Here is a 22,259-nt window from a genome sequence, read left to right as displayed (position 1 = left end):
AGCTGTGAAAAACATGTATATTATTGTTTATATTACGAAATATGTATACAACTCGAATTCTACATCCTAAATGTGTAAAGAATTTGTTAATAAATGTAAGTATATCCTCCGAAAAATAATACTATTTTCATTAACCTAAATTAAATACACATGAATTTATTACTATATATATATAAATTCATTTTGTTTTTATAAAAATATTTTCTTAAATTCATAGTTTCAATTTGAGTATTTAGACATTCGACGGAAACTTAAATTTTGTTTGTTGTACTTGGTAAATTTTGGTGTACTGCAACTTTTGAATTTTTAAATGTTCCCGCCATGTGCGTGAACATCACATTGGGATCCATGTTGAAGTCGATACCAGCGTGAATACGAGTATTTTTACAACATGAATTGCAATCACTAACTACATTTTAAATAGAATTTTAATAATACACCACTAAACAGGTTCCCGATAATAAACATTAACCGGAAAATTAAGCATTGTTTATTAGGTTAATACGATCAGATACTTCATTACCCGTGTCTTAACTTTTCGAAATGTTACATTACATATCACGATACTCGAGTCTCGTTAATCTTAAAGATATAACAATATACTTACAGTTACTGGAATATGCTCGAACTATCCCTGTTCTGTAATAATTCTATAAAAATATGGTGCAGTATTGTCCAAGGAGATCTTATCCGCCATTCCATCAATCCACCCCTTTCCAAAAATTTTCTTCCATTAGTCACTTCCCAAACACTCAACACTCCACACAATTTTCCACTGCCGAATGAATCGTTTCGAATCTGGCCCAAACTACACTGCACACGCAAAGCACAATTATCAAACATTATCGCGACGCACGTAAGCCGGTGGAACCCGATTTCAAACTACTGGCCGCCATGACGGAGCGGGAAAAGGAACGGTTGCGCGCGCATCGTTCTCTGTGCGGCGTGCTACGAGAGTTCAGTACGCTGCTAACAGGTGGTCCGCGTTGATTGGTTAACGAACAGAACAAGCGAGGGTTCGGCCGGGCAGCACGTGCGACCGATCGCGCATTTACGCGGAGAACGTGAACGCGCGTGTATCGTTCCGTCTTTGGTTTATACGGAAGTCGACTTTACCGATCGAAGGTCAGGTCATCCGTGTTTGGCGGCGAGCTTACGGCGAAGAGCTTGCTTTCGTGTAACCTATTGGTGGCCCGATACGTTCATAGGTGTACGGGTGTTGGCTATCGATCCCGCTGTCCCGATTTCCTGCATGTTCATTGGCGCCTTGGTTGCGAACAGTGCATCGTATGGTACAGTGCGGGTTCCGTTCGATCAGTGCTGTGGCCTTTCTGTTACGCTCAAGATATTTGTGTAATTTTACTCGTTCCATCGGGGTGATTTTTCCTTGTACCAACGGGAATTCGCGGTTCCCCAGCTTTTCTTCGGTAAGTATTAGCTCGTATGTTATATATCTTCTGCAAATGGATTGTTTATCGAGATACAAATATACTTGTAATCGAGTGCACGTGTACGCGCGTGCAAGTCGGTCACATTGAGCCGGTACTTCGTTCCATCTGGTGCATTTCGATTGCATCGAGTGGGTGTATTAGTAGGCGAAGGGGTAATCCTCTTGACGATTTGTGTAGAAATTACTCACAACTAAGGACGATTGTACTATTTTCGTCGAATTTGTTTGTGTATCAGTCTGAACAACCACTTGTCGCGCCAATCCAGCTGTAACTCTATCTTCATTTAATACTTTCGTATTTATTTTTCCAATTGCGTTCTATTTATGGCACTACCTGAACAGAGTTTATGTATGTTAACATATAGACAATTTATTGATTTTAGAATATATTGTTGTAAGGCCAATTGGAAAGATTTGTTCATCTTACTTAGTGATACATACATCGCGTTCGTTTTGTGCCGATATAATATATGTTTAGATACATTTTTAACATTTGTAACAATATAGTTCAGAATAAAATATGATGCTGATAGTCATTTTTCATTGAAATGACGGAAGAAACGTATGTATGTCTTGTTCAATTTATCTTTTGTTAGTTAATTATTTTCAAAAACAAACATAACCTTAGTTGAATCTCTTTAGTGTTGAAAAAAAGGATATAATTGATATGTTTGCCAATTTCGTGTTGTCAAATTATAAAATTTCTGTTTTAAACATCACCATACTTCAATTGAATATTAAATTTTAAAACATATTTTTATTTTCATGCATTTTGTGAAAGTTATACGAGTTATAAAACGATCGTTATTTTATTGTTTGGGCGTTGTGTGTTTTATGTGTGCTTGAGTTTAAAAGTGTTATTCCCAATTCGCACGGTCGGCCATGTGTTAATGTCTTTGAAATATTTTCTCATGTTAAGGACGGTTATAATGGAAATAGAGTTCACGAGAGGATAGAGAGTGCGACATGGTGGTGTTTAATGGGAATGTGAAACTAAACGTTAATGATAATACCGGGTGCGTTATGTGGAAGCTGAATGCGGGTAGGAGGGGAGCGTTTGATTCGGTTTAAAAGCATTGTATCGCGTTGAAGGGCGGTTCACACAACCGGCATTGCGTTAACATTGATAAAACAGTTGCCGATGCTTTTTTCAAAACGTTATCTCGTATGTTGCTCAAATATTTGTATACAAAGAGGCAGTCGAATCTCTCACGTATATGCCAATCTGTTTTGCAATATCGTAAAACGAAACGTGACAATTTCATCATGATACAAATTCTACTTCGAGCATGACCTTTTCATCAGACGAGAGTAGCAGACGGATAGCTATTAAACGTTAATAAACCTCCTATAACATCATATGAATTGATAGTTACGTATGTATTATATACATATACTTTTTAACCCTCTAGATACATATATACTTTCATTTGTTAATTTTCTGCATATGTATACATATTATGTAATTTTTTAATCGTCTACTTACATACATTAACGTATCAATAGTATTAGAACACCTGTTGATATTTATTACAAATTGAATACTATTTATTGCTTTCGTTTTTCAGTTATTTGTAAAAGACTAAATAAGTATCTAAGAGTTTTTCAATAAAAATAGTAATGGGTAGTGTTCTGAACGTTTGTAGAATTATCAGCTTTCGACAGAAAAAATTACTAGTTATTAGTAAACATAAAGATTTCTTAGAAAATTATGAAAATTAGCAAATGTACAACTTCGAGCGGCTAAGTTTAATTCTCGAAACTTTGTTATCATTTCAATTAACCATCGTGTAAGTTGGAGTAGAAAAATTGTATGAACTTTCTGTTAGAAGAAAATCAATAACATTCAAAAATGTATAATCTTTATTAAATGTTTCGAATCGTTTCAATCTCTAAAGAAATGAGGATTTTATGTTTGCCTCGTAGTTATAAAAACGCGAGTAAAAAATTTAACGACATAGTATTTCGTTCAAACGATAATCAAAGGTGTATCTATCATACTCTACGCTCGTGTTCCGGAAAAAATGTTACCGCTCGTTATCTCGATCCTGCTATCGATCAAAGATACGTACATATGTACATAACACGTAAGTACCTGTTCAATAAATTATTTTCGTTAAAATAATTAAAAGGTACATAGCAAAAACCACTTATGTCCATGTTTGCCTTTTTTACAGGAGTAAAATAATACATGTTAAATATTTTAAATGAAATAACCATTATATTGCGGTAATTGCTAAAGTTCAACTCTTTGGTTCCTTTCCTTTTAGAGAGATACTAATTATCGATAATGCGAATGAAAAGCTACGATGGTCGGAAGTAACAAAAAAAATGTTCGTTATCGACGGTATTTAGTGATAACCAAAAAATGTTTTCATAGCCAATAATATTCGTAACGTAAATTAACTATAACATATGAATTCTTATTTACTGTAACTTTTTTTTATATAAACAGATATTTTTTTGTATTTTTGTTGCATATTAACGATTCCACTATGTTGCGATTACCAGGGTGGATCCCACTATATGAAAAGACCGAAATTTGGACTGTTCTAGTTACGAGCCATCGCTCGATACATTTTCACGTTAAAGTTTCGCGAACCTGTTTTTATGTTCAACTGTGTTTCCTTGAAATATACCGGTTCTGTTTGATATCGGTGAACATGTGGAACTCTTCCCAGTTGAGTAAAAGGTCGGACACGATTAATACGAGGCTGATGATTGGTTTCAAATTTATTGGCGGGACAGAGATAAAGTAAGGCGGATCGGTTGAACGATCGAAGAAGAGTCCAACATACATACCGTTTAAAAGTTTGTTATACGATCGTTTTTTTAACGCACATTTAGTAACGTGTGCTCAGGAAGAACAACAGACCTCGCTAATGTACCCGCAGCTGCTGATAATTGTCGGAATTGTGTAAACATAGCGCGCTATGCCACAACGAGCACTCGTTGGGAGTTTACCGTTCGGAAATTTTGTTTCATTTCCTGGAAACTCTTCTTCTTCGTGAAATCTGGATTGTTGTCGATAGTGTAATTTTGAGCGCGATTGTTTTCATGGCTTCTTCTTTCCTCTGTTGTGTCGTTAGTTTTGTTAAATTACAGATAATTTATTTTTTACATTTTCATCTTCATAATGAATGTATATGAATGAATATATATTACATAGATGACATTAATAAAATTTCAATGAAATAGTTAATTGAGAATATGCAGGATGACACATTTTTATCGTATTTGCATCGCTATGCTATGAAACTCTTATACGAAAGAAAACTGATTAGCGTTGACTAAAATTGAAAATTATCGCTCAACAGGATTTTGAGTAACAGTACTCTGTGTAGAATATGAGTCAAAGAAACTACAGTGGGAACTCTATGGAAATTTCCTTCCTTCTTTCTTTTACAACCATGGCCGTAATTCCTTTCGTTCTCATGCCTCTTTTATTCGGTAGAACGATATACTTAACTCGATACTTAACCCTGTTAACGACTGCAATTACGAATTTGTAATGTGATAACCGACAATTAGTATCACGAAGGCTAGAAGGACTAAAAGAGAGGTAAAAGAAGGTTTAAAAAATCGAAATCAAGATCGAAATCAAAATTTCGAAATAAATATATAAATGAAGCTTCCACGAGTCTCTTTTAAAAGTAAAGCAAAGATACTCTTTTGTCTTTGAAGAAATTCTCCATTGTTTTCCAAGCGAACGCATCGCAGTTCATTTCGCAACGCGTTCGATTCTCCTTCTCTCCGCGAGAACACTATACATATATACATATGTACTTAACTCATACAGACAGGTCCATTGATCTCGTTACAGTATACAAGCTCTGGTACAGTCGTTGCATCGTGTTGCACTGATAGAATAATAGAATATATTAAATACCAAATCGTGTTCGCAAACGTTACGATTCACATTCAACCGATTTGCACTTCTCCATGTCATAAAGACACGAGTGAAAACAATAGTTCGTTCAATTTCTCTGATTTTTCTTCGACGTCGCTATAAAAATATAATTATTTCTACTCGAATTTATAATATATGCAACTGCTGACGAAAATATTCAAACATTTGCAGAAACATTTTACGAATATATTATGTATTATACGAAACATTTTCACGCTTCATTACGAAACGAAATTCAATGAAATGTAAAATTTCGAGTGTAAGTTTTCTATGCTAAGTGTTCAAATATTTTTCCCAGCTACTATCATTATTTTGAAACTGTTTGCTAGCGTAGAAATTCTTCGCGTTGTCATTGGCCTATATAGAGGTAAAGGAAAAAAGAGGAAAACGTAGGAATAAAATTAACGACCGTTCGAAATTACTAATGGTACTTGCCATACTTAATTGGGATCGAATATAGTTCGATCATTCTATATTGACTATGCGGAAGACAAGATAACGCCAATCACAGAAACACGCTTATAAATAGACCGCGAATGCTTGTATTTATGGGAAATCTAATAACGCAAAACTGTAAAATAATTTTTCAAACGAGAAATGCAGTCCCATTTTCAATAGAATTCTGTATTCCTATCGGTTCCAGCAATATTAGAAAAATGATTTAAGACGTATTATCGAATTAGTTTCGGAAAGATTTAGTGGTTTACTATATCGTAATAGTATTTTAAAGTTATAAAATGTTTATTTCTATATATTTATCTCATCAACTTGAGGTAACCGTCTATCATAATCTTTCCATCAGTCTAAAAGAATCTGAGTCACAGTTTAGAAATCAAAAGTCAAACAATCCAAAGATAAAGAGTTTCTCATGTGATAGAACAGACCGTACAAGAAATGAGAATTCCGAAATGTTCACTTTCCTACTGCTTCGCGTCGTAATATTCTACAGCAGGACTTCGACTATCTGAATTCTGCGCAGGATAACCAATTTATATAGAGCGCCTTGGTAATCGTGTAAACTATTGGCAAGGCTGTGACTTTATATAAGAGGAAGGTATACGTAAAAAAATAAATATAGAATAATCGTTTCCGAGAAACTTCTTATTAAAAAAGAATGCCTAATACAAATAGAAAGTTCTATTCAATAAAATAAACAATTATTATTCTACATTTTTTACTTATTTTTTCGCGTGGAATCGTTTCCTCGATAATCGTGTCACGATCGCTGAAACGTTCTGTATAAGAAATTCATTTTCTCCAATTAAAGATAGTAGTTCAATCAAACTATCTAATTAAATGATATCAGATCAAAAGTAAGATAAAGCATGTAAATATTTTTGAATGCTACTGTACACCGATCGTTCAACCTTCTCGAACGTTTTGCCTTCAGAAAGTGTCGGTCTGCCGGTATCCTTGGAAGACAATGAATCCTCGAGGAGAGATCGTGTCCGTATTCTTCTGATATTCTTTATCCTCCATGGGCAGACTATACGGCAATTCATTGACTGGCAACGGCACGACACTAGGAACGATCGAGCAAGCTTAGGATCATGGAATTCTACGACGTGGGAAGCAGCGATCTCAGGGAACTGTGGGAGTCCTATCTCTCCGAACCGGTAAGTACATCGTCGTTTATTTTGCCTCATTTTCTCTCTATTGCTTCTGATTGTTATTCATAATTTGCGTGCATAACGGGTATACAATTTATACACAGGTATCTAACAACCTTATAGAGCGAAAATCTGTACCGTATTATACGTAGAGTAGACTATACGACAATAAAATATTATTTGACGAATACCAACAAAATAATAGATACAATGACGTATCTAACTTTTAATATATTTATGTAATAGAGGTTCGAACGCAGGGGGTTGTACTGTATCGAAGATGAAAGAAAATTCGTATAAACTTTAAAGTTAGCCAATTTTCGTCTTCACTGCTATATACAAAAATGTCCTAATTTTCTTTCATTTGATAACAGAGCAGCCCTCGTGACCGATATTTTTTCGTCAATAAATCGTATATCACAATTAGACTTGGAAGATCGTTCTCCTACTAAGTTCGCTTTATTGTACATCGCAGTTTCCCTTTAATTTTCCGACATTGTTCTACCAAAAATTCTTATACTTCTCGTACGAAAACCGTGTTTGCAAAGTATGTGTGCCAGGAACGTTACCTGTACTCGCACGAGGATGGATATAGTCCATTTCTCTCACGCGTTGAATCCTCGCGATACGAGAAAGTTTTCGATAGGTAAACGAACGAGAGGAAACGAGTGTCGAAGAAAAATAGGTAAGACGAGTGTTTCGTATTTCTGCTTCCTGCTTCTGCTGACAGATTGCATTGCCAAAGCTTGTTAACGTGTAATTAGTTTGCCGCGGTTCCTGTAGATGAACAATAGAGATTGAATCGAGGTATTTCACTTCTTACGTTTTCTGGAGGCGGTCGCAAGTATCTTTGGTATTGATTCGTTGGGCGTAATGGACGTTTTAGAAGAGGAAGTCGTTGGGTTAGGTTATCCGTGGCAAAGTATGTTGGTTAATTTCAATTGAGGAAATTAAAGTGGATGATATTGACTCTTTGCGATGGTTATTTGAACGTCCAGTTATTTTGTATTAGGTAAAGATTGCGAATTTCTGAATTCTTTAATTTAATTCTCAAAACTTGGAATTCTTCAGTATTTAAATTTTCAAACTCCCTAATTTCGCAATTTAAAAACTGTAGGATTTTAGAATTAAAAAGTTTTGAAATATAAGAATATCGGAATATTGAAATTTATGAATATTCAAATTCCGAAATGTTAGGACTTGAAAATTTTGATGCCTTCGATCAAATTTTGTGAAATCGCGAGTTTTAATTCTATGATTTTCGAATTATTCAAATATTCAACTTTTTGAATTTGCGGCCTTTCAAACTTTTCAATTATTTTCCGATATTAGACGCTTCTTAATTAAACCTGACATTTAAAGCCCTGTAAATCGTTTAAGACCCATCCAATAAGCGTTTTAATATTATGTTTCAACTCGGCAACTGTTTAGCTTCTTAATTAATTTATACCGGCTATTTTTACCTTCAAGAGTGGAACTTACGTAATTGTAATGGAATATCTCGTCGTAATTATTTTACGAAACTCAAGTTTCCACGGAGGAAAAGAAGAGCTGTTTCGTTACGGTTCGGTTACTCTTCGTACACATGATGATAAAAATATTTTTAAATCTACATCGAGTATTCATTTTATAATATCGTTCAACGAGAAATGTTTAATGTTGGAGTGTAAAAGGCTGCACATATTAGTGTCAGTTTATTCACCTGTATAAACAGCTTGTCGCACCTTACGCTCCCACATTTACATTTTTCAGTGCCGGGGGAAGCGAAAGAATTACATTTCGATTACGTCGTTAAACATTTTTATCGTTATTTTAAAAATTTATAATTATATAAACTATCGATATTTTTGATAAAATTATGACTTACGTATAGATTTCAGCGAAGGAGTTTCAGTTCCAGGTAGATGGAACATTGAACATTGAACGTTGATCTACTTAAAAAAAGAGTTCGCGACAGGAGAATGTTCGAAAGAAGCTGAAATTTATGCTACGAGTTTACCACACTATCGATTCATATTTATCACGAACAAGCGCTATAACAGTAAAATGTTGATCGAAAATAAAGAATTGGATATTATATGGACAACAACAATTTGCAACAGAAAACGGTAGACAGAAATTTATTTACGTCATAAATTTAAAGCCTCATTCATAATTGTCACCGTTTCTAATTTCCAAATCCATTCAGAAAATATTTCAAAATCGAGAGAATTAAATCAGGGAACGTGCGGTAATCGTCGAGTTAATATTTACACGAACGTTTATTTGTCCAATACAATCCATCCTGATTCGCATGATTACGTCATTTGCATCGTGTTTACAGCTATATTAGTCACTGACCGCCTTCTCGACGCCTCTTCTTCCCTCACCGACCAATTATATTATCGTTTGCTAATTACTCTTTGACAGGATCCGATGAAATTTACCTTCTTATCGAATATTCATCGCATAATTTCCTTTCCACTTGACCTGGCGCCTCCTTACTACCAACCTTCCTTAACGATCATGCTCCTTCGAGCATGGAATCTTTATTAACGACATGGTTATGCGTGAATTTGCTATCGTAGTAAATGATTTTTAATTTGTTAACCCATCAAGAACCAAGCTATAGTTTATCATAATCCTATACGGTAGTTACGAGAAGTATTTGAATATTATTGCTATTCGTTATTGCGTGTATGATATATTGATCAATTGGCTTCAAGTATATTAAATTTCGTATTATTTAAGAGTATGAGTATAAAAATTTAATTCTATGAAAATGAAATGTATGTAGAACGCGATCAAAATATATTTCATTCGGAAGAAGGCAAAGTGTAAATACTTTTTGTGGTCAATGCTAATGCAAGCGTACATCTTTCAGAGATCATCGAAATATTGAAACAGTCGATTGTACATTGTATCAGTAAGTCTCTATTCTCAGTGGGACGATGTTTAACACTTATCATACGTTTAAAATCAGCTATTCGTGCTGTATACTAATTTTTCATCAAATATGTACATTTGCAGTAAACGCTTTCCAACTTTTGCGTACGATACGATTTTAGATCGAATTGAAATTTTACGAATATAATCGCGATAGTCGTATCTCATGCAGCGCTAATGAAATTTCAAAATGTTTTATGTAACACGCTTACACCAGACAGTCGAGTATATACGTGACATACGTGACTATTTTTATAGTAAGTGTTCAAATACTTGCACGAGTTACTATAAGGAATATTTGCAACAGAGTTAATATTTTTCATATTATACAGGCTCAAAGAAAAACAAATTCGTTATATTTTTTTTTTTTTTTATTGAAAGGTGAACGAGAATTTACGTATTCGTATATTACGTTATATCGAATAGCCAAAGTGTGTCACATTGTTATCTCGAATTATGTTTCTTTCCATTTTTAACGAGCAAAAGATTTTTTTAATACTAAGACCTTAGTTTAGTTTAATTAAGAGCGATTACGAAGATACTGTCAGTGTGGTGCACTGTACGTAACCGTGCACCATCTACGTGTTCTCTCTGACGGAAAAGACAAAGATTTGCCTCTTGTCTTTCGTTACGCAATAAAGAAAAATCGCGATAACGTTAGGTGAAACGATGGAACAAGGTGTCGTAAAAAATGTCTGTAAAAATAACCGATCGTGTCTGCGAATTCTGGATCGCTGGGTTAACGAGTGTCTGTTTTTACATAGATTCTTATAAAATAATATGTACATAGTTGGTTGGAAGAACGGGTTTTGAATCGTTCTAACGGAAGTTTAGAGGCATATAGTAGCTATTAAAAGCAGTAAAAAATGTTTAATTACTACTACCGAAGAAGATATACAGTAGCAGGCGTATATTTAGCGAATTTTATTATGAAAAGTTCTAATTTAATTCTTTTCTTTTTCTCTATGATATACGGTTTATAGAATTTATATATAAATACGATAATATATGGTTTTTGGGTCTTTTTGTAGCTTGAAGTATTACAAACGTAGGAAAGCCACTCTGTTTGTAATTATTATTGGAGATAAAAACTTGAAAGCAAAACCAAATCGAAAGAATTTGATACAAAGACCTTATCTTATGTATTTAAATCCCCGTCATTCGAAGTACTTTATTTTGTCTAAATTTTGTTTTCTACGTGTTAATGCAAGGCATAGCAAGCGATCGTAAATTGATTTAATATAGGTCAGGAATCGTTTCCCTGTTACTTGTATAAAAACTTGTCCGAAGATTAATGCCTGGACTTATCGTAACGATCAATTTGGATCAAGAACATTTATTGGACTTACTCGATGCAAAGCCATCTCCGGCTATTGCAGCTAAAATTTTCCTGAATTTATTGTATTTTGAGATTTTGAAGTTCGATATATAAAGTACGAGTTACATTGGAATTTATCTATGAATTAAATTTCGCCAACAGACCATTCTCGGTTTTTTCGTCTCGTCTTTTCCTTTGTTGCGCGGAACAACAGACGCAGGTTTTCCCCGTGGTGGTCACCGTTAAGTTTAACGACTCGGTTCGCTGGAAAGCGTAGTAGTATACGCCTCTACAGTACCGTCTGAGAGATGACGTAATTGAGTAAAAGGGGATTGACCCCCTCCCCCAAATATGACGAGCCATCGCGGAGGCACAGATTGCCTTTCAATTTCTATTACGGACAGAGATTTGTTAGGAAGAAGGTTTGGTTGGCAACCGAGCCGATACGAAGCTTTTCGCCTTGACCATATGCGCGTTTATTTCTTGCAATCACTTTTTATGTCTGCGTTTGTCCTTTTTATACACTGCGACATTGAAGGTGAGATTCTGGCACTGCATGTGGGAAAAACGCTAGGAGAAGTTGATCTCATGAATGTATCTTTAAATATCGTTGATAATTGATATTATTAAATGTTATTGTTCGTTGTTATTATATCTTATTCTTAATATTATATAAAAATGCATGCGGTTAAGACGTTAAATGCACGAGGAATATAAGTTAGTAGTGCATATTATAATTATGTTTTTTTTTCACCGACTAATGCATTTGAATTTCAAACGCGATCTAATAGTACTATCTTCCTCCTATTTGAATTCCGTAGAATCATTCTGTTTGTGGAATTCATTTCGCTTGAATATTGCAAAAAGTTACTTATAAAATCTAATGTTTTGAACGACGACCGAAGCGAGCATCTGTTACTTTCTTTTCTACATCATCGTCTTTAAGACATAATAGTGGCACGTATTCTTTCTTAATATAATATATCCAAAGAGCCGCATAGCATTCCACGAAAGGCGTGAAAGGAAAATCATTATTCCAAGTTGAGAACCGTGACTAATTTATCGCCACATCGTCAGACTTTGTATCTAGCACAAATGGTCCTTTTAGAAAAAAATAATAGTTAACTATATGACTAGTGGAGTTCTCCTTGGAACTCGTGACAAGCGTGAGGATTCGAAGAATTTTTTCTGGAATAAATCAGCCTCGTTGGTCGGGATCTTCCTCCTAACGTGCCGGCGATTTGTTATGTCTGCACGGGATCAAAGATTGTTTCTTTGATTTCTCCCAATTACAGTGTCGTTTTCTGACATCGCTATTTTTAACGCGATCGTTGTGCAAGCAGCTGGTCCGTGACGATTTAAAACGATGTGGGACGTATCACATGTACTAAATTGCGGTAAAACTAGGGTACGAGTCGCCAAGGACTCGGATCGTACGGTCCGAAGCAATGGCGGCAACAAAATCGCCTCGAAAGTCGTGCTCCAGTTCAACGTCGTACACTTCTGATGTTCACTTCCACCCTGATATAATATTTAAAGCACCATTGGGACTGAACTAGGTCTCGACTAGCCTGAAAGAAATTTTTAAAAAGCAAAGTTGAGACCTCGTTCGAGGAATCGCGAAATGCTGGCTGGTCTGACCATCTTTATTCGCAAGATTCTCAAATTTGCTGCCAGGAAAATGTCTTATTCTAAGTAGTTTATAAAATATACGTACTGACTGAAAAAATTAATAATGATAATTGAACATTTTATATGGAACATTTTTACGAGTTTATGGTTTGTTTGGAATGGCGTGAGTTATATAGAAATTGTTTAAATTTTATTAGCGTTAACGACTGTTATTAATGATTATGGGAATGTACATAAGAGCTACGAGGCGATTGTCGCAGACATACGCTTATTAAAAAATTAGTATGCGGTATGGATGATTGCCTTAATCATATAAATAGCGACAGAGATAGTTTCACTAAATATCGAAGCTTATTGGTACAATTGACGATCGACTGGTTAATTAATTTTTTGACCTCTATGAAATACACGTTTGCTGTGATGTAAATATATACGTAGTGTAAGAGGAATTAAAAATAATTACTGAAATTGCTTGTGATTAATGGGTATATTGTGGAAATGTATGTTTTGGAATGGTAATAGGAATATTTTGTTTTCACAACTCGTGTGAAATATGTACCGTCTATCTGTAAATTGATATTTCTTATTAAAACTATAGTGGGGATAATCACGGCGGTTTGGGCAAAAATATATCAGAAAGGCAAATAATAATTCCAGTTAAAAATGCTTACATCTATTCATGAAATCAACGTGTTCCAATTTTTCTTTACGTAGCTTTTAAAAAACGATCGTTGGACGATAAGCTTTAAAGAAGGAAATGCATAGAAGTAGGTATTTCTCACATTCTGATAGAATGCTCATTGTGACGATTAACGGTGCTCCTCTATAAATATTGCAAAGGATATATTCTGTAGAACATAATAGTTTAGATTCGTTAACGGTCAATGATATGCGGTATGTAACAAAGTAAAATGTTTTTGTTTCCATTTTCATAAATATTTACTATCTGTGTTATTATTATGTTAATAAAACTACAGACCTATGAAAACATTGATTGTTTAAAAAAAATCGTTTAGTAAAACTCTCTAACAAGATTAAATGAAATATTCAGTATCCGTGTTGAATGCTATGCGACTAAAATAGTAAATAGTAAGGATTAAATATCGAATCGTAAAGCAAAATATAAAATAACATTAAATGGCACAAAATCTCCTTCTCTTTTTTCCTCTATTTATTTATGAAATCGAGTTATTTCGAAACTTGGAAATATTTGCCTGTAAGAAACTCTAAATAATATAAATATAATAAAAGTTGCACAAAATATCGATCACTGTATCGAGCACTCTGTATAAAATGAATATAGACACTGATTATTTAATACCTTGTCAAAGCGTTTCGCCAAATGATTTTTATTAGCTATTTCTTTTCATAGATTTGCGATTTTATTCTCGTAAATCGAAGCGATTTCGATTTCATACGTTTACCAGACTCTGAGAACAGTGTCTTCCCTATACAATGACCGTTGATTAAGTATCTAATCTAATTAGGCTTCGCGATAGAACGAAGCATAACGTCGTGTTAGTGGCAACCACCACTAGGAGTGTCGTGGTTCGCTGGCTTTTGGTGCACAAACCGGAAGCAACCGTGTACTGAGTTCACGAGCGGAAACACGTAGCTGAGAAGGAAGCTACACTCGCGATACCACGAAATCACTCTCTTTCTAACGTTTATATTTCGTGACGATGCCACACGTTCGTCACGATTTATCATGTTTTACATTGTTTTGTAACACTAACAATAAATGCACTATCGAATTCCGATATCATACTCTCGTAAGATGATAAGAACAAAGAAAACAAGATCGTATCACTGACACGTATAATGTTTATTAATTAATACACTCGTCCGCAAAATCGAATGATCGCTAAATTGCTAATTTCTTTTTTTCACGAAGTTGCAACGTTTCAAAAATGGATATCTGTTGGATTATTTAGCGATCCTTTAATTTTATGGAGCGTATAATATTTCAGGAGATTGGATCTTCGGACTTTGCTTTAACGATTTAAATGATGTCATGAATCATAAGAATTTTCTTAGTATGATGTGTCTCCGCGTTTATGTAATATCGTACGTAATAAAATATTAATATAACGTCGATCGACCTCAGGAAATAAATTAATAACGATTAATTCTATGATAGTGTACAGAATTCTAGGAATTATAATATACAAATTTTTTGTATGAATCTAAAGTCGAATTCTGTAGATAGACATTCACAAATTGATTTATTTCACTGATAAACGTTTGTATAAATCCGTACTGGTATTCTATAACTGTACGTTTACAAATCAAGCTATTTTATTGACAAATTATATAATTCTTAAGAAGTGTATATAAGTCGAAGGGGAAGCGTGAATCATTAAAAAATGCATTTCCTGGTATCGTTCCAGCGATAAAGTTGCACATCCTCCACTTGTTATCGTTTATTTATTCAGGCCGTGCATAATCCATGTTTTGCCATTAATTCCGTTACGTCGTTATCTACATGTGTCCATTGGCAAAAAAAAAAAAAGGAAAAAAGAAAAGAAAAGAAGGAAATGTTTTTGCACGTAGCCTTGATCTTTAGTATACTTTACGAAGTAGCTGTGACTTTATTAATCGGTTTTCGCTGTGACATCTAATATTTCGGAATTTACTAGTTGAATTTAGATAAAATTATTAAGAGATAAATCGCAAGTATTAAATTAGCAACTTTACTTTACTCGTTTTCTTAACTTTCCATGTGCTATTTTATTAAAATTATATCAAGAAAATGATCACTCACGCTTCCTTAATAATTCACCTACAACGAAAAATATTCCTAACCGCTTACGATGTAACCATCAATTTTTACTCTTAACGATATGTATCGCTAATTTAGGATTCCCTTATCTAAAATCGTGCTCCTCGTTAATGAGATAGGATAGAATTCACAATTCTCGAATAATTGATTCAACTCAAAACGTTTAATATATACGTAATATACGTAATAATATATTTTAATCATATTATTATCAAGATATTTCAACCATTTACGATATCAGCATAACTTAGAATTTACTGATCCAGAATCGTTATTGCCGAAATATTTTAACCAGGTGGAATATTGTAATATATTTCAGTAGTTGTTCTCAACTCATTGTTCTCAGTTTCGCACGCACAAAATCATTTTCCATACATATATGAAATCATATTTCTTCAATAATAATTCACTTAGCTATAGAAAATACTCAAATCTCATTAACGATATTATCATGTGCTTACTTTAATCTTTAAATTATCTACTACATATTAAAATATCTTAGATATTCAGAATATTACAACACCGCTCAATCATCATTACTAGACTGGGAATTTTAATGCAAATTCATATTTTCATAAACTTGTAATAATTAAACAAATTGAATTGTATACTATGTACATAAGAATTTGCTTCATCCACTGAATATTATACCAAGTACTGTACTCTGGATATTTTGTATTCATATTTTTACACATTACGTACATTTTGTGCGCTTTTACACTTTAAAATTTCCTACGTATGGATAAAAATCCGCGGTCTAATCGCTAACGAAATACCTTAGCCATTTACTATACTACCATAACTCGGAGTCTCCTTGAATTTCTGAAACCGAGGTTGGAATGGAAAACGGTCCCGGCTCGTTTCGTTGAGAGGTAGCGTGTTCATTCAGCATTCCCGTCGGCCGTACGCGCGTTTTTTACGCAAGTCTCGCTTCCTTGATCGCTGTCACGCATCAGTACAACCCGTAGGAACAAATTGGAAAGGATGAAGGTTGTTCACGAGGAGTTCACCGTACCGTGGCCTCTAATGTTCGCTGCCTTCTACGATCTAGATGTCGTGGATCGACTTTTTCTCGAAAGTCCGGTATCTTCGTGTTTCCTTCTTTGGAAACAGAAAAAGGTAATGCTCCCTTTCGTTTCGTGGATCGTGTTTATTCGTTTTCGCATTCTTGCCGAACTTTTTAGCGACAAATATCGAGTGGGAAGTTTATACGAATTGGTGCTTTAAATGGTAAATATTAGATAGGATGAAAATTGGTTTCTCGAAGCGAAGAAAATGGTAATTTTGTGCTTGGAATCGGTAACAGCACGTGGTTTAGCTCCGCGTTTTAGCTCCGAAAAGTTATACAAGTGGGAATTTTCATGTTACGAAGCTTGGAAAGGTTGGGAATTTGTAAGTTCGTAGATTCGAAGATTCGAAACTGTGGTAATTTTCGGGCTTGGAAAATGGAAAGTTAGAGCATTTGAAAAAATGAAAAATTGAAGAATTTCAAAGATCGAGCACTTGAAAATTCAGATAGAATTGTACGTTTCCACTATACTAATATCTTTTTCGTTTTTTCTGCAGTAAAAAGAGTATTACTATATTCCGTCCAGCTAAAAATATTCGATTTTTTTTTTTTTTTTTTGCAAAATGGCGTCTCGTATTACATAGGCGATAGTTAACCGTAAACGTTTTTGCAAGGACGTTACGATAGCTGTGTCTGTCTATTTAGATAACTGTTGCTTAGGTTCGACGTTTGCCACTCTTTCGTTTTTTATAAATAATTGCGGTTATGACATTATTCGATATTAGATATTGTAAAAGACATTTTTAAACTTGACACTGTGAGTAGTAAAGTCACTCGGTCGTTCACATTCGATCTACCATCAGTGATCGAATGATTTGTTCGATTAATCGATGTATATATTTACATATTAATTTTCATACTGAACGTTTCAGTGGAAGATTCATGGATTTTTTATAACAATCATTTATTAATATCATCGAGGTAAATAGATTTATCACGAGTGAAAAGTGTACGTGCTATTTGTCAGGCAACGTGTTCCGATTCGAAAAGTTTTAGTCTTTCGAGTCTCCATAGATAAGAATTTGAAGAAGTTGGAACTTCTGTTAAATATTTTCTGAAATTGTGCGACGATAATTGGAAAAACACGAAGCTTAGGAATTCGATAATACGACAATGTCTTCGTTCATATTTTAGCTTCCACGTATTAAAGATTCGTTAATGTTGGAAGCAAATATGTCGTCAAAAACTCATCGGATCGATAATATCCGAACAATTTAGAAAGTGAAATATTCAGCAACCTTTAAATTGGAAATCTGAAAATATGAAATCGGTTTGTTCTTCGATTTTTCTCCATTTTTCCTTCTATTTTAATTCAATTTATTTTCATACGAAAGCGCGACGACGCTTCCCTTTATCTCCACGATTTTAAAATACACGGGCGATCTAATTCAATAGAGGCGCTTCCTCTCTTAATAACCACGGTATTTTCCTCTGTTACTCCTTTTTTTATCAGCCATTGTTCGAGCGTTATCGGAGGAAACAGATAAAGCAATCTACGATTGCCGTACTTAGACCAGCTCTCATCGAACGAGTCAAAGGGGTTGTTCCACGTTCCATTGCCTTTAAAAATGTTACAAAATATTCTTCAATTTTCGCACGGTTGCACATACCGAAAATTTATCTCCTTAATGCTAAATAAGCTTTTTATCGCAATGAGTATAAGGTAAATTAGAATGTTTTTGAGATAAAAATTATTCCGAGAAAGAGCCGAAACGTTTACGGAGTAAAACGACCTTGGAGAATGAATGATAACCTTACTTTCTCGCTTTTCACCTTGACGTGAAATTGCCGTGATAAATGACAAGCTGGATTCCATTAATTTCCACATAGAGAGATGTGCAAAGAGACGGTGGGATTTCTAAATACGTTCCGTGGCTCGTGGAATATTTTCGAGCCAGTGAATACTGCTTTATTTGATTTCTTAATATAAATGTCGGATATTTTGTAGAGTCGTTGTAGTATCGATCGTTTCGTACAATCGACAAAGCGAATTTTTCATAGAAATTTTATAGCATTGCGAGAATTTTATTTTATAACATTTTTAGCTTTATAAATTTACAACGTTGCGTTATTATATCTATAACTTTTTTATCAACCTTTTAGGTCCTCGAGTTAAAGTACCATTATATTTGCTACTTGCTTTTACTAGATATTTTATACACTTTGTACTATATTTGCTAAATTATGGATATTTGCTGGTGTAAATATTCTCTATTATCGACTTAATAAATATTTTATCAGCTCATAATAAACGTGACGATTGAAATTATATCGTTGACTGATCGAAGTTCGATAGGATTTCGAAGAATATTCATAAGCCAGAAGATCAATAAATCGGTATTTCTGAAATTAAGTTATCTAACTTCTGTCTATAGATTCGCATCGTCCTCGTGAAAAGATCGTCGTAAAACTGACAGAATGTTTTGTCATTAGCGATTAACTCGTGTTTTCGACTCGTGGTTTGCATAAATAATATTTTCTCAGTAATACGAACGAATATGTATAACGAATAAAAAATATGAATTGCATCATGTGTCGAATCCAAGCGTGATTACGATATCAAGAAATCCCACGATTGATATTTTCAGTCTCGTCTAACGTCGAAACGAACCGCGCCACAGTTTTATGATACCGCTACTCTAATCCACGATATAGTTGATACATTATCGTTATCGCGCATCGATATACAGGTATATGTACATGTATACTTGTGTGTCGTAAGGGAGAAGGCAGGACGAAATGATAAAAGCTCGAGGATAATTGCATAAATGCGTACGTACTTGTCAGAAAAACTGCAAATTACTATACCGCGTTGGTCAACTATTTTTGTGATATTTTATGCCTAGTTTCGTCAACGTTAACGTCTTTTTCTAGAATTCCAATAAGATCTTTTGATGTAATTTTGATGGATCGTTTTGCTCTTTTTAGGTAGAGTCAAATCTTTACCAATAAAATAGAACCTAAGCGGAGATTACTCTCGCTCGCTAAAATTCGATTCTTCGTTTGCAACTTATATTTATTGGAATAACCTCCTGCCAGTTTTCGCCAAAACCAAGCTTCCAACACGATTTTCTTATCCCTGATTTCTTTATTTTTTTATTCTTAAAACTATTCGTAACTGTATATAATATTGCCCTCGCAATGTACACTATTTCTTTCTCACCTATCGCTTTATCTATTATTATTTATTATCTATTACTACTATGTAGTTCGTTACATATTATGTTCGTTCGTAATATTTAGTTCGTGTTACATTCTTTCGACTAATTCTCGATTCCAAAGTTTCCACAAATAATTCATCGTCGCAAACATCAAACTGAAACCACTCTTGCGAATAATTGGCAAACCAGTTGGCTGATAAGATCACTGAAATCATAGTTACGAGCTATTGACACCTTTTAGACGAAATTTCGAGGAAAATGGAAAAGTCGAGCAGTGGACGCGACGGAAAGACCACCTGCGATAAAAACCTTATCTGCGAATGTACATGCGAGTGCGTAATTTTTGCGTTCGTTTTATCGCGCCTCGTATACATGCAAACTGTTCGTTTCTCTTCTTTCTTTTTTCGTCACGCGACCGATAAACATGCGCCTCCACGGTTAAAAAGGCAGACACGAAACACCGGGTAGAAAAAACCGTTTAACCTGTTTCATTCTTCTTCTTGTTTTCCAGCGTTTAGTGAAAAGTAGTTTGCTTCGAGAGGGTAATTGTCGGCACGATCGATGCTCTTTTTCGATTTTTATGTCGTTTCGAGATCATTGCTTTTTGATTGGAAAAAGATCTGCGCATGTGTCAGCGCGATATTTAAAAAAAAGACAATGATGTTTTGTGTATTTTATTTTTTTGTTGATAGAAATGATCGAAATTTTATATTACGTACATACGTATTTTCTATCGTATACATACGTATTCGAATTTTCCTATCGAAGAGAGATTTAATATTAGGAATTCGTATTTCGTATTTTTAGAAAGTGTCTACGAACGTAGAAGATAATAAAATTTATTATCAAAGATTACAATATAATCTTTATCTTATATACGCGTAATTGCATTTAACATATTTTAACCACCCGTAACATCCAGTTTATTTTCCACCGTAATGAATAACAATCATAAATTAGCAGCGAGCGTGATAATGGTAATTAATAAGAGCGCAGTTTGACGAAGATTTGCCAGATCCCAACGCGAAACGCATAGTTAAACGTGGATTTCCTGGTTTAGCGAATAACGAAATATTAACGCATTATGACGCTGTTTAAGAGAGTGATTTGCGAAACTTGCGTTACTCTACGAATAGAATGTTCAAACACACGCTACATACATCTATGTCTGTGTTACAAATATGGTAGAAAAGTTATGTTTATAATGATCGATAGTAGAAATAAGCAGAAATGGGTGAAAGGCTAATATAGTAATAAAAATGAATATAAGTGGCACTTAACTACAATAGTTGAATATAAACGAATAAAAGTAAGTTAACGAAGCATTGAAATTTCATGGCGAAACTGGCGAGATGCCTCTCGCTGTAAAATTATTCGCAATTTTCGATATTAGAGGTTTCGAATAGAGGTCTCGCGATAAATCGTGAACCGTTGCTCGCGATAGTTTCTTAAATCCGTTCTGAGCTATCTAAGCAACGAAAGGCACGAATGCGTTTTCAGATAATTTTTACAGCGTGTAACTTATCGCTCGTCGCACGCTCAAACATAAATAATTTCGCTGGATTCGTTCCGAAGTTACGATCCGTTTTATTTTAGCATTATCAACTCTACACACCGACCGAATGCTAGTAGAATGTCATTTATTTTCGTCATTGATAACGTTTTTGAACTGTTTGGCATTCTTTGCCCTGTTTTCGAGCCTCTCTGTATTATTTGCTAGTGAAAATTTCGAAAAATTGTTCACGTTATAGGAAATTCCAAATAAGTCAGGCTAGATTCTCTTCGTTAAGGTTTTAGTATAAATTTGGAGTCGTAGTGGGTAAAATTCTGGTGCTAGATCGACTAATTATATCTAGCTGATTCAAGAGAAAATGCAAAATAAATTCGCTCGGTTAATTTCGCGATACAAATTTAAAATTCTAGTAACATTTTGCAATTAGATTCAATGTCTTTCGGATGTTGTTAATTTTCCTTTTGTATTTTTGCTTCCATATAGGCGGTTTTTATCACTCGATATCTATAATTGCGTGACTGTTATCGAAATGATATATCGTTTGCTAAAGTGTGTCGATGCGCGCATGAAAATGCCAAACAATTTTTCTAGGACGATTTAGAAACGCTTCGAGGCGTTTTATCGTTGAAAGCGATATTCCTTATGCAGAAAATAGCGTGCACAATACATTCCTGCGATTCCACATTGCGCACGTTCCTTTTCACTTCTCGTCTGTGAATCACGACCAATCTATATATATACATATATATTGGAAATTCCTCGTTTCCTTACAAATTTTCAAAATGATATCATTCAATATATTGTTTATTAAACTTTACGTGCAATGAACGTTGTTCATCGAACTTTTATTTATAGAACGTCTTTATTAAGATGTTAAATTAAATGTAAA

The 22,259-nt window shown here is 34.3% G+C and overlaps 1 protein-coding gene across 1 annotated transcript in view; it reads left to right on the top strand.

The window, feature by feature from the left end:
• The first annotated feature begins 1,038 nt into the window (after positions 1 to 1,038).
• CrebA (Cyclic-AMP response element binding protein A) overlaps positions 1,039 to 22,259 on the top strand; it is a 48,107-nt gene continuing 26,886 nt past the window's right edge. The window contains exons 1-2 of the mRNA XM_033346302.2: positions 1,039 to 1,427; positions 6,751 to 6,976. Of these exons, the coding sequence (XP_033202193.1) occupies positions 6,911 to 6,976 (66 nt within the window). The 5' untranslated portion in view covers positions 1,039 to 1,427; positions 6,751 to 6,910. The remainder of the gene's footprint in view (positions 1,428 to 6,750; positions 6,977 to 22,259) is intronic.

The sequence above is a fragment of the Bombus vancouverensis genome, chromosome 13 (assembly GCF_051014615.1).
Source record: "Bombus vancouverensis nearcticus chromosome 13, iyBomVanc1_principal, whole genome shotgun sequence".
NCBI lineage: Eukaryota > Metazoa > Arthropoda > Insecta > Hymenoptera > Apidae > Bombus > Bombus vancouverensis.
This window is presented reverse-complemented; position numbering and strand designations above follow the sequence as displayed.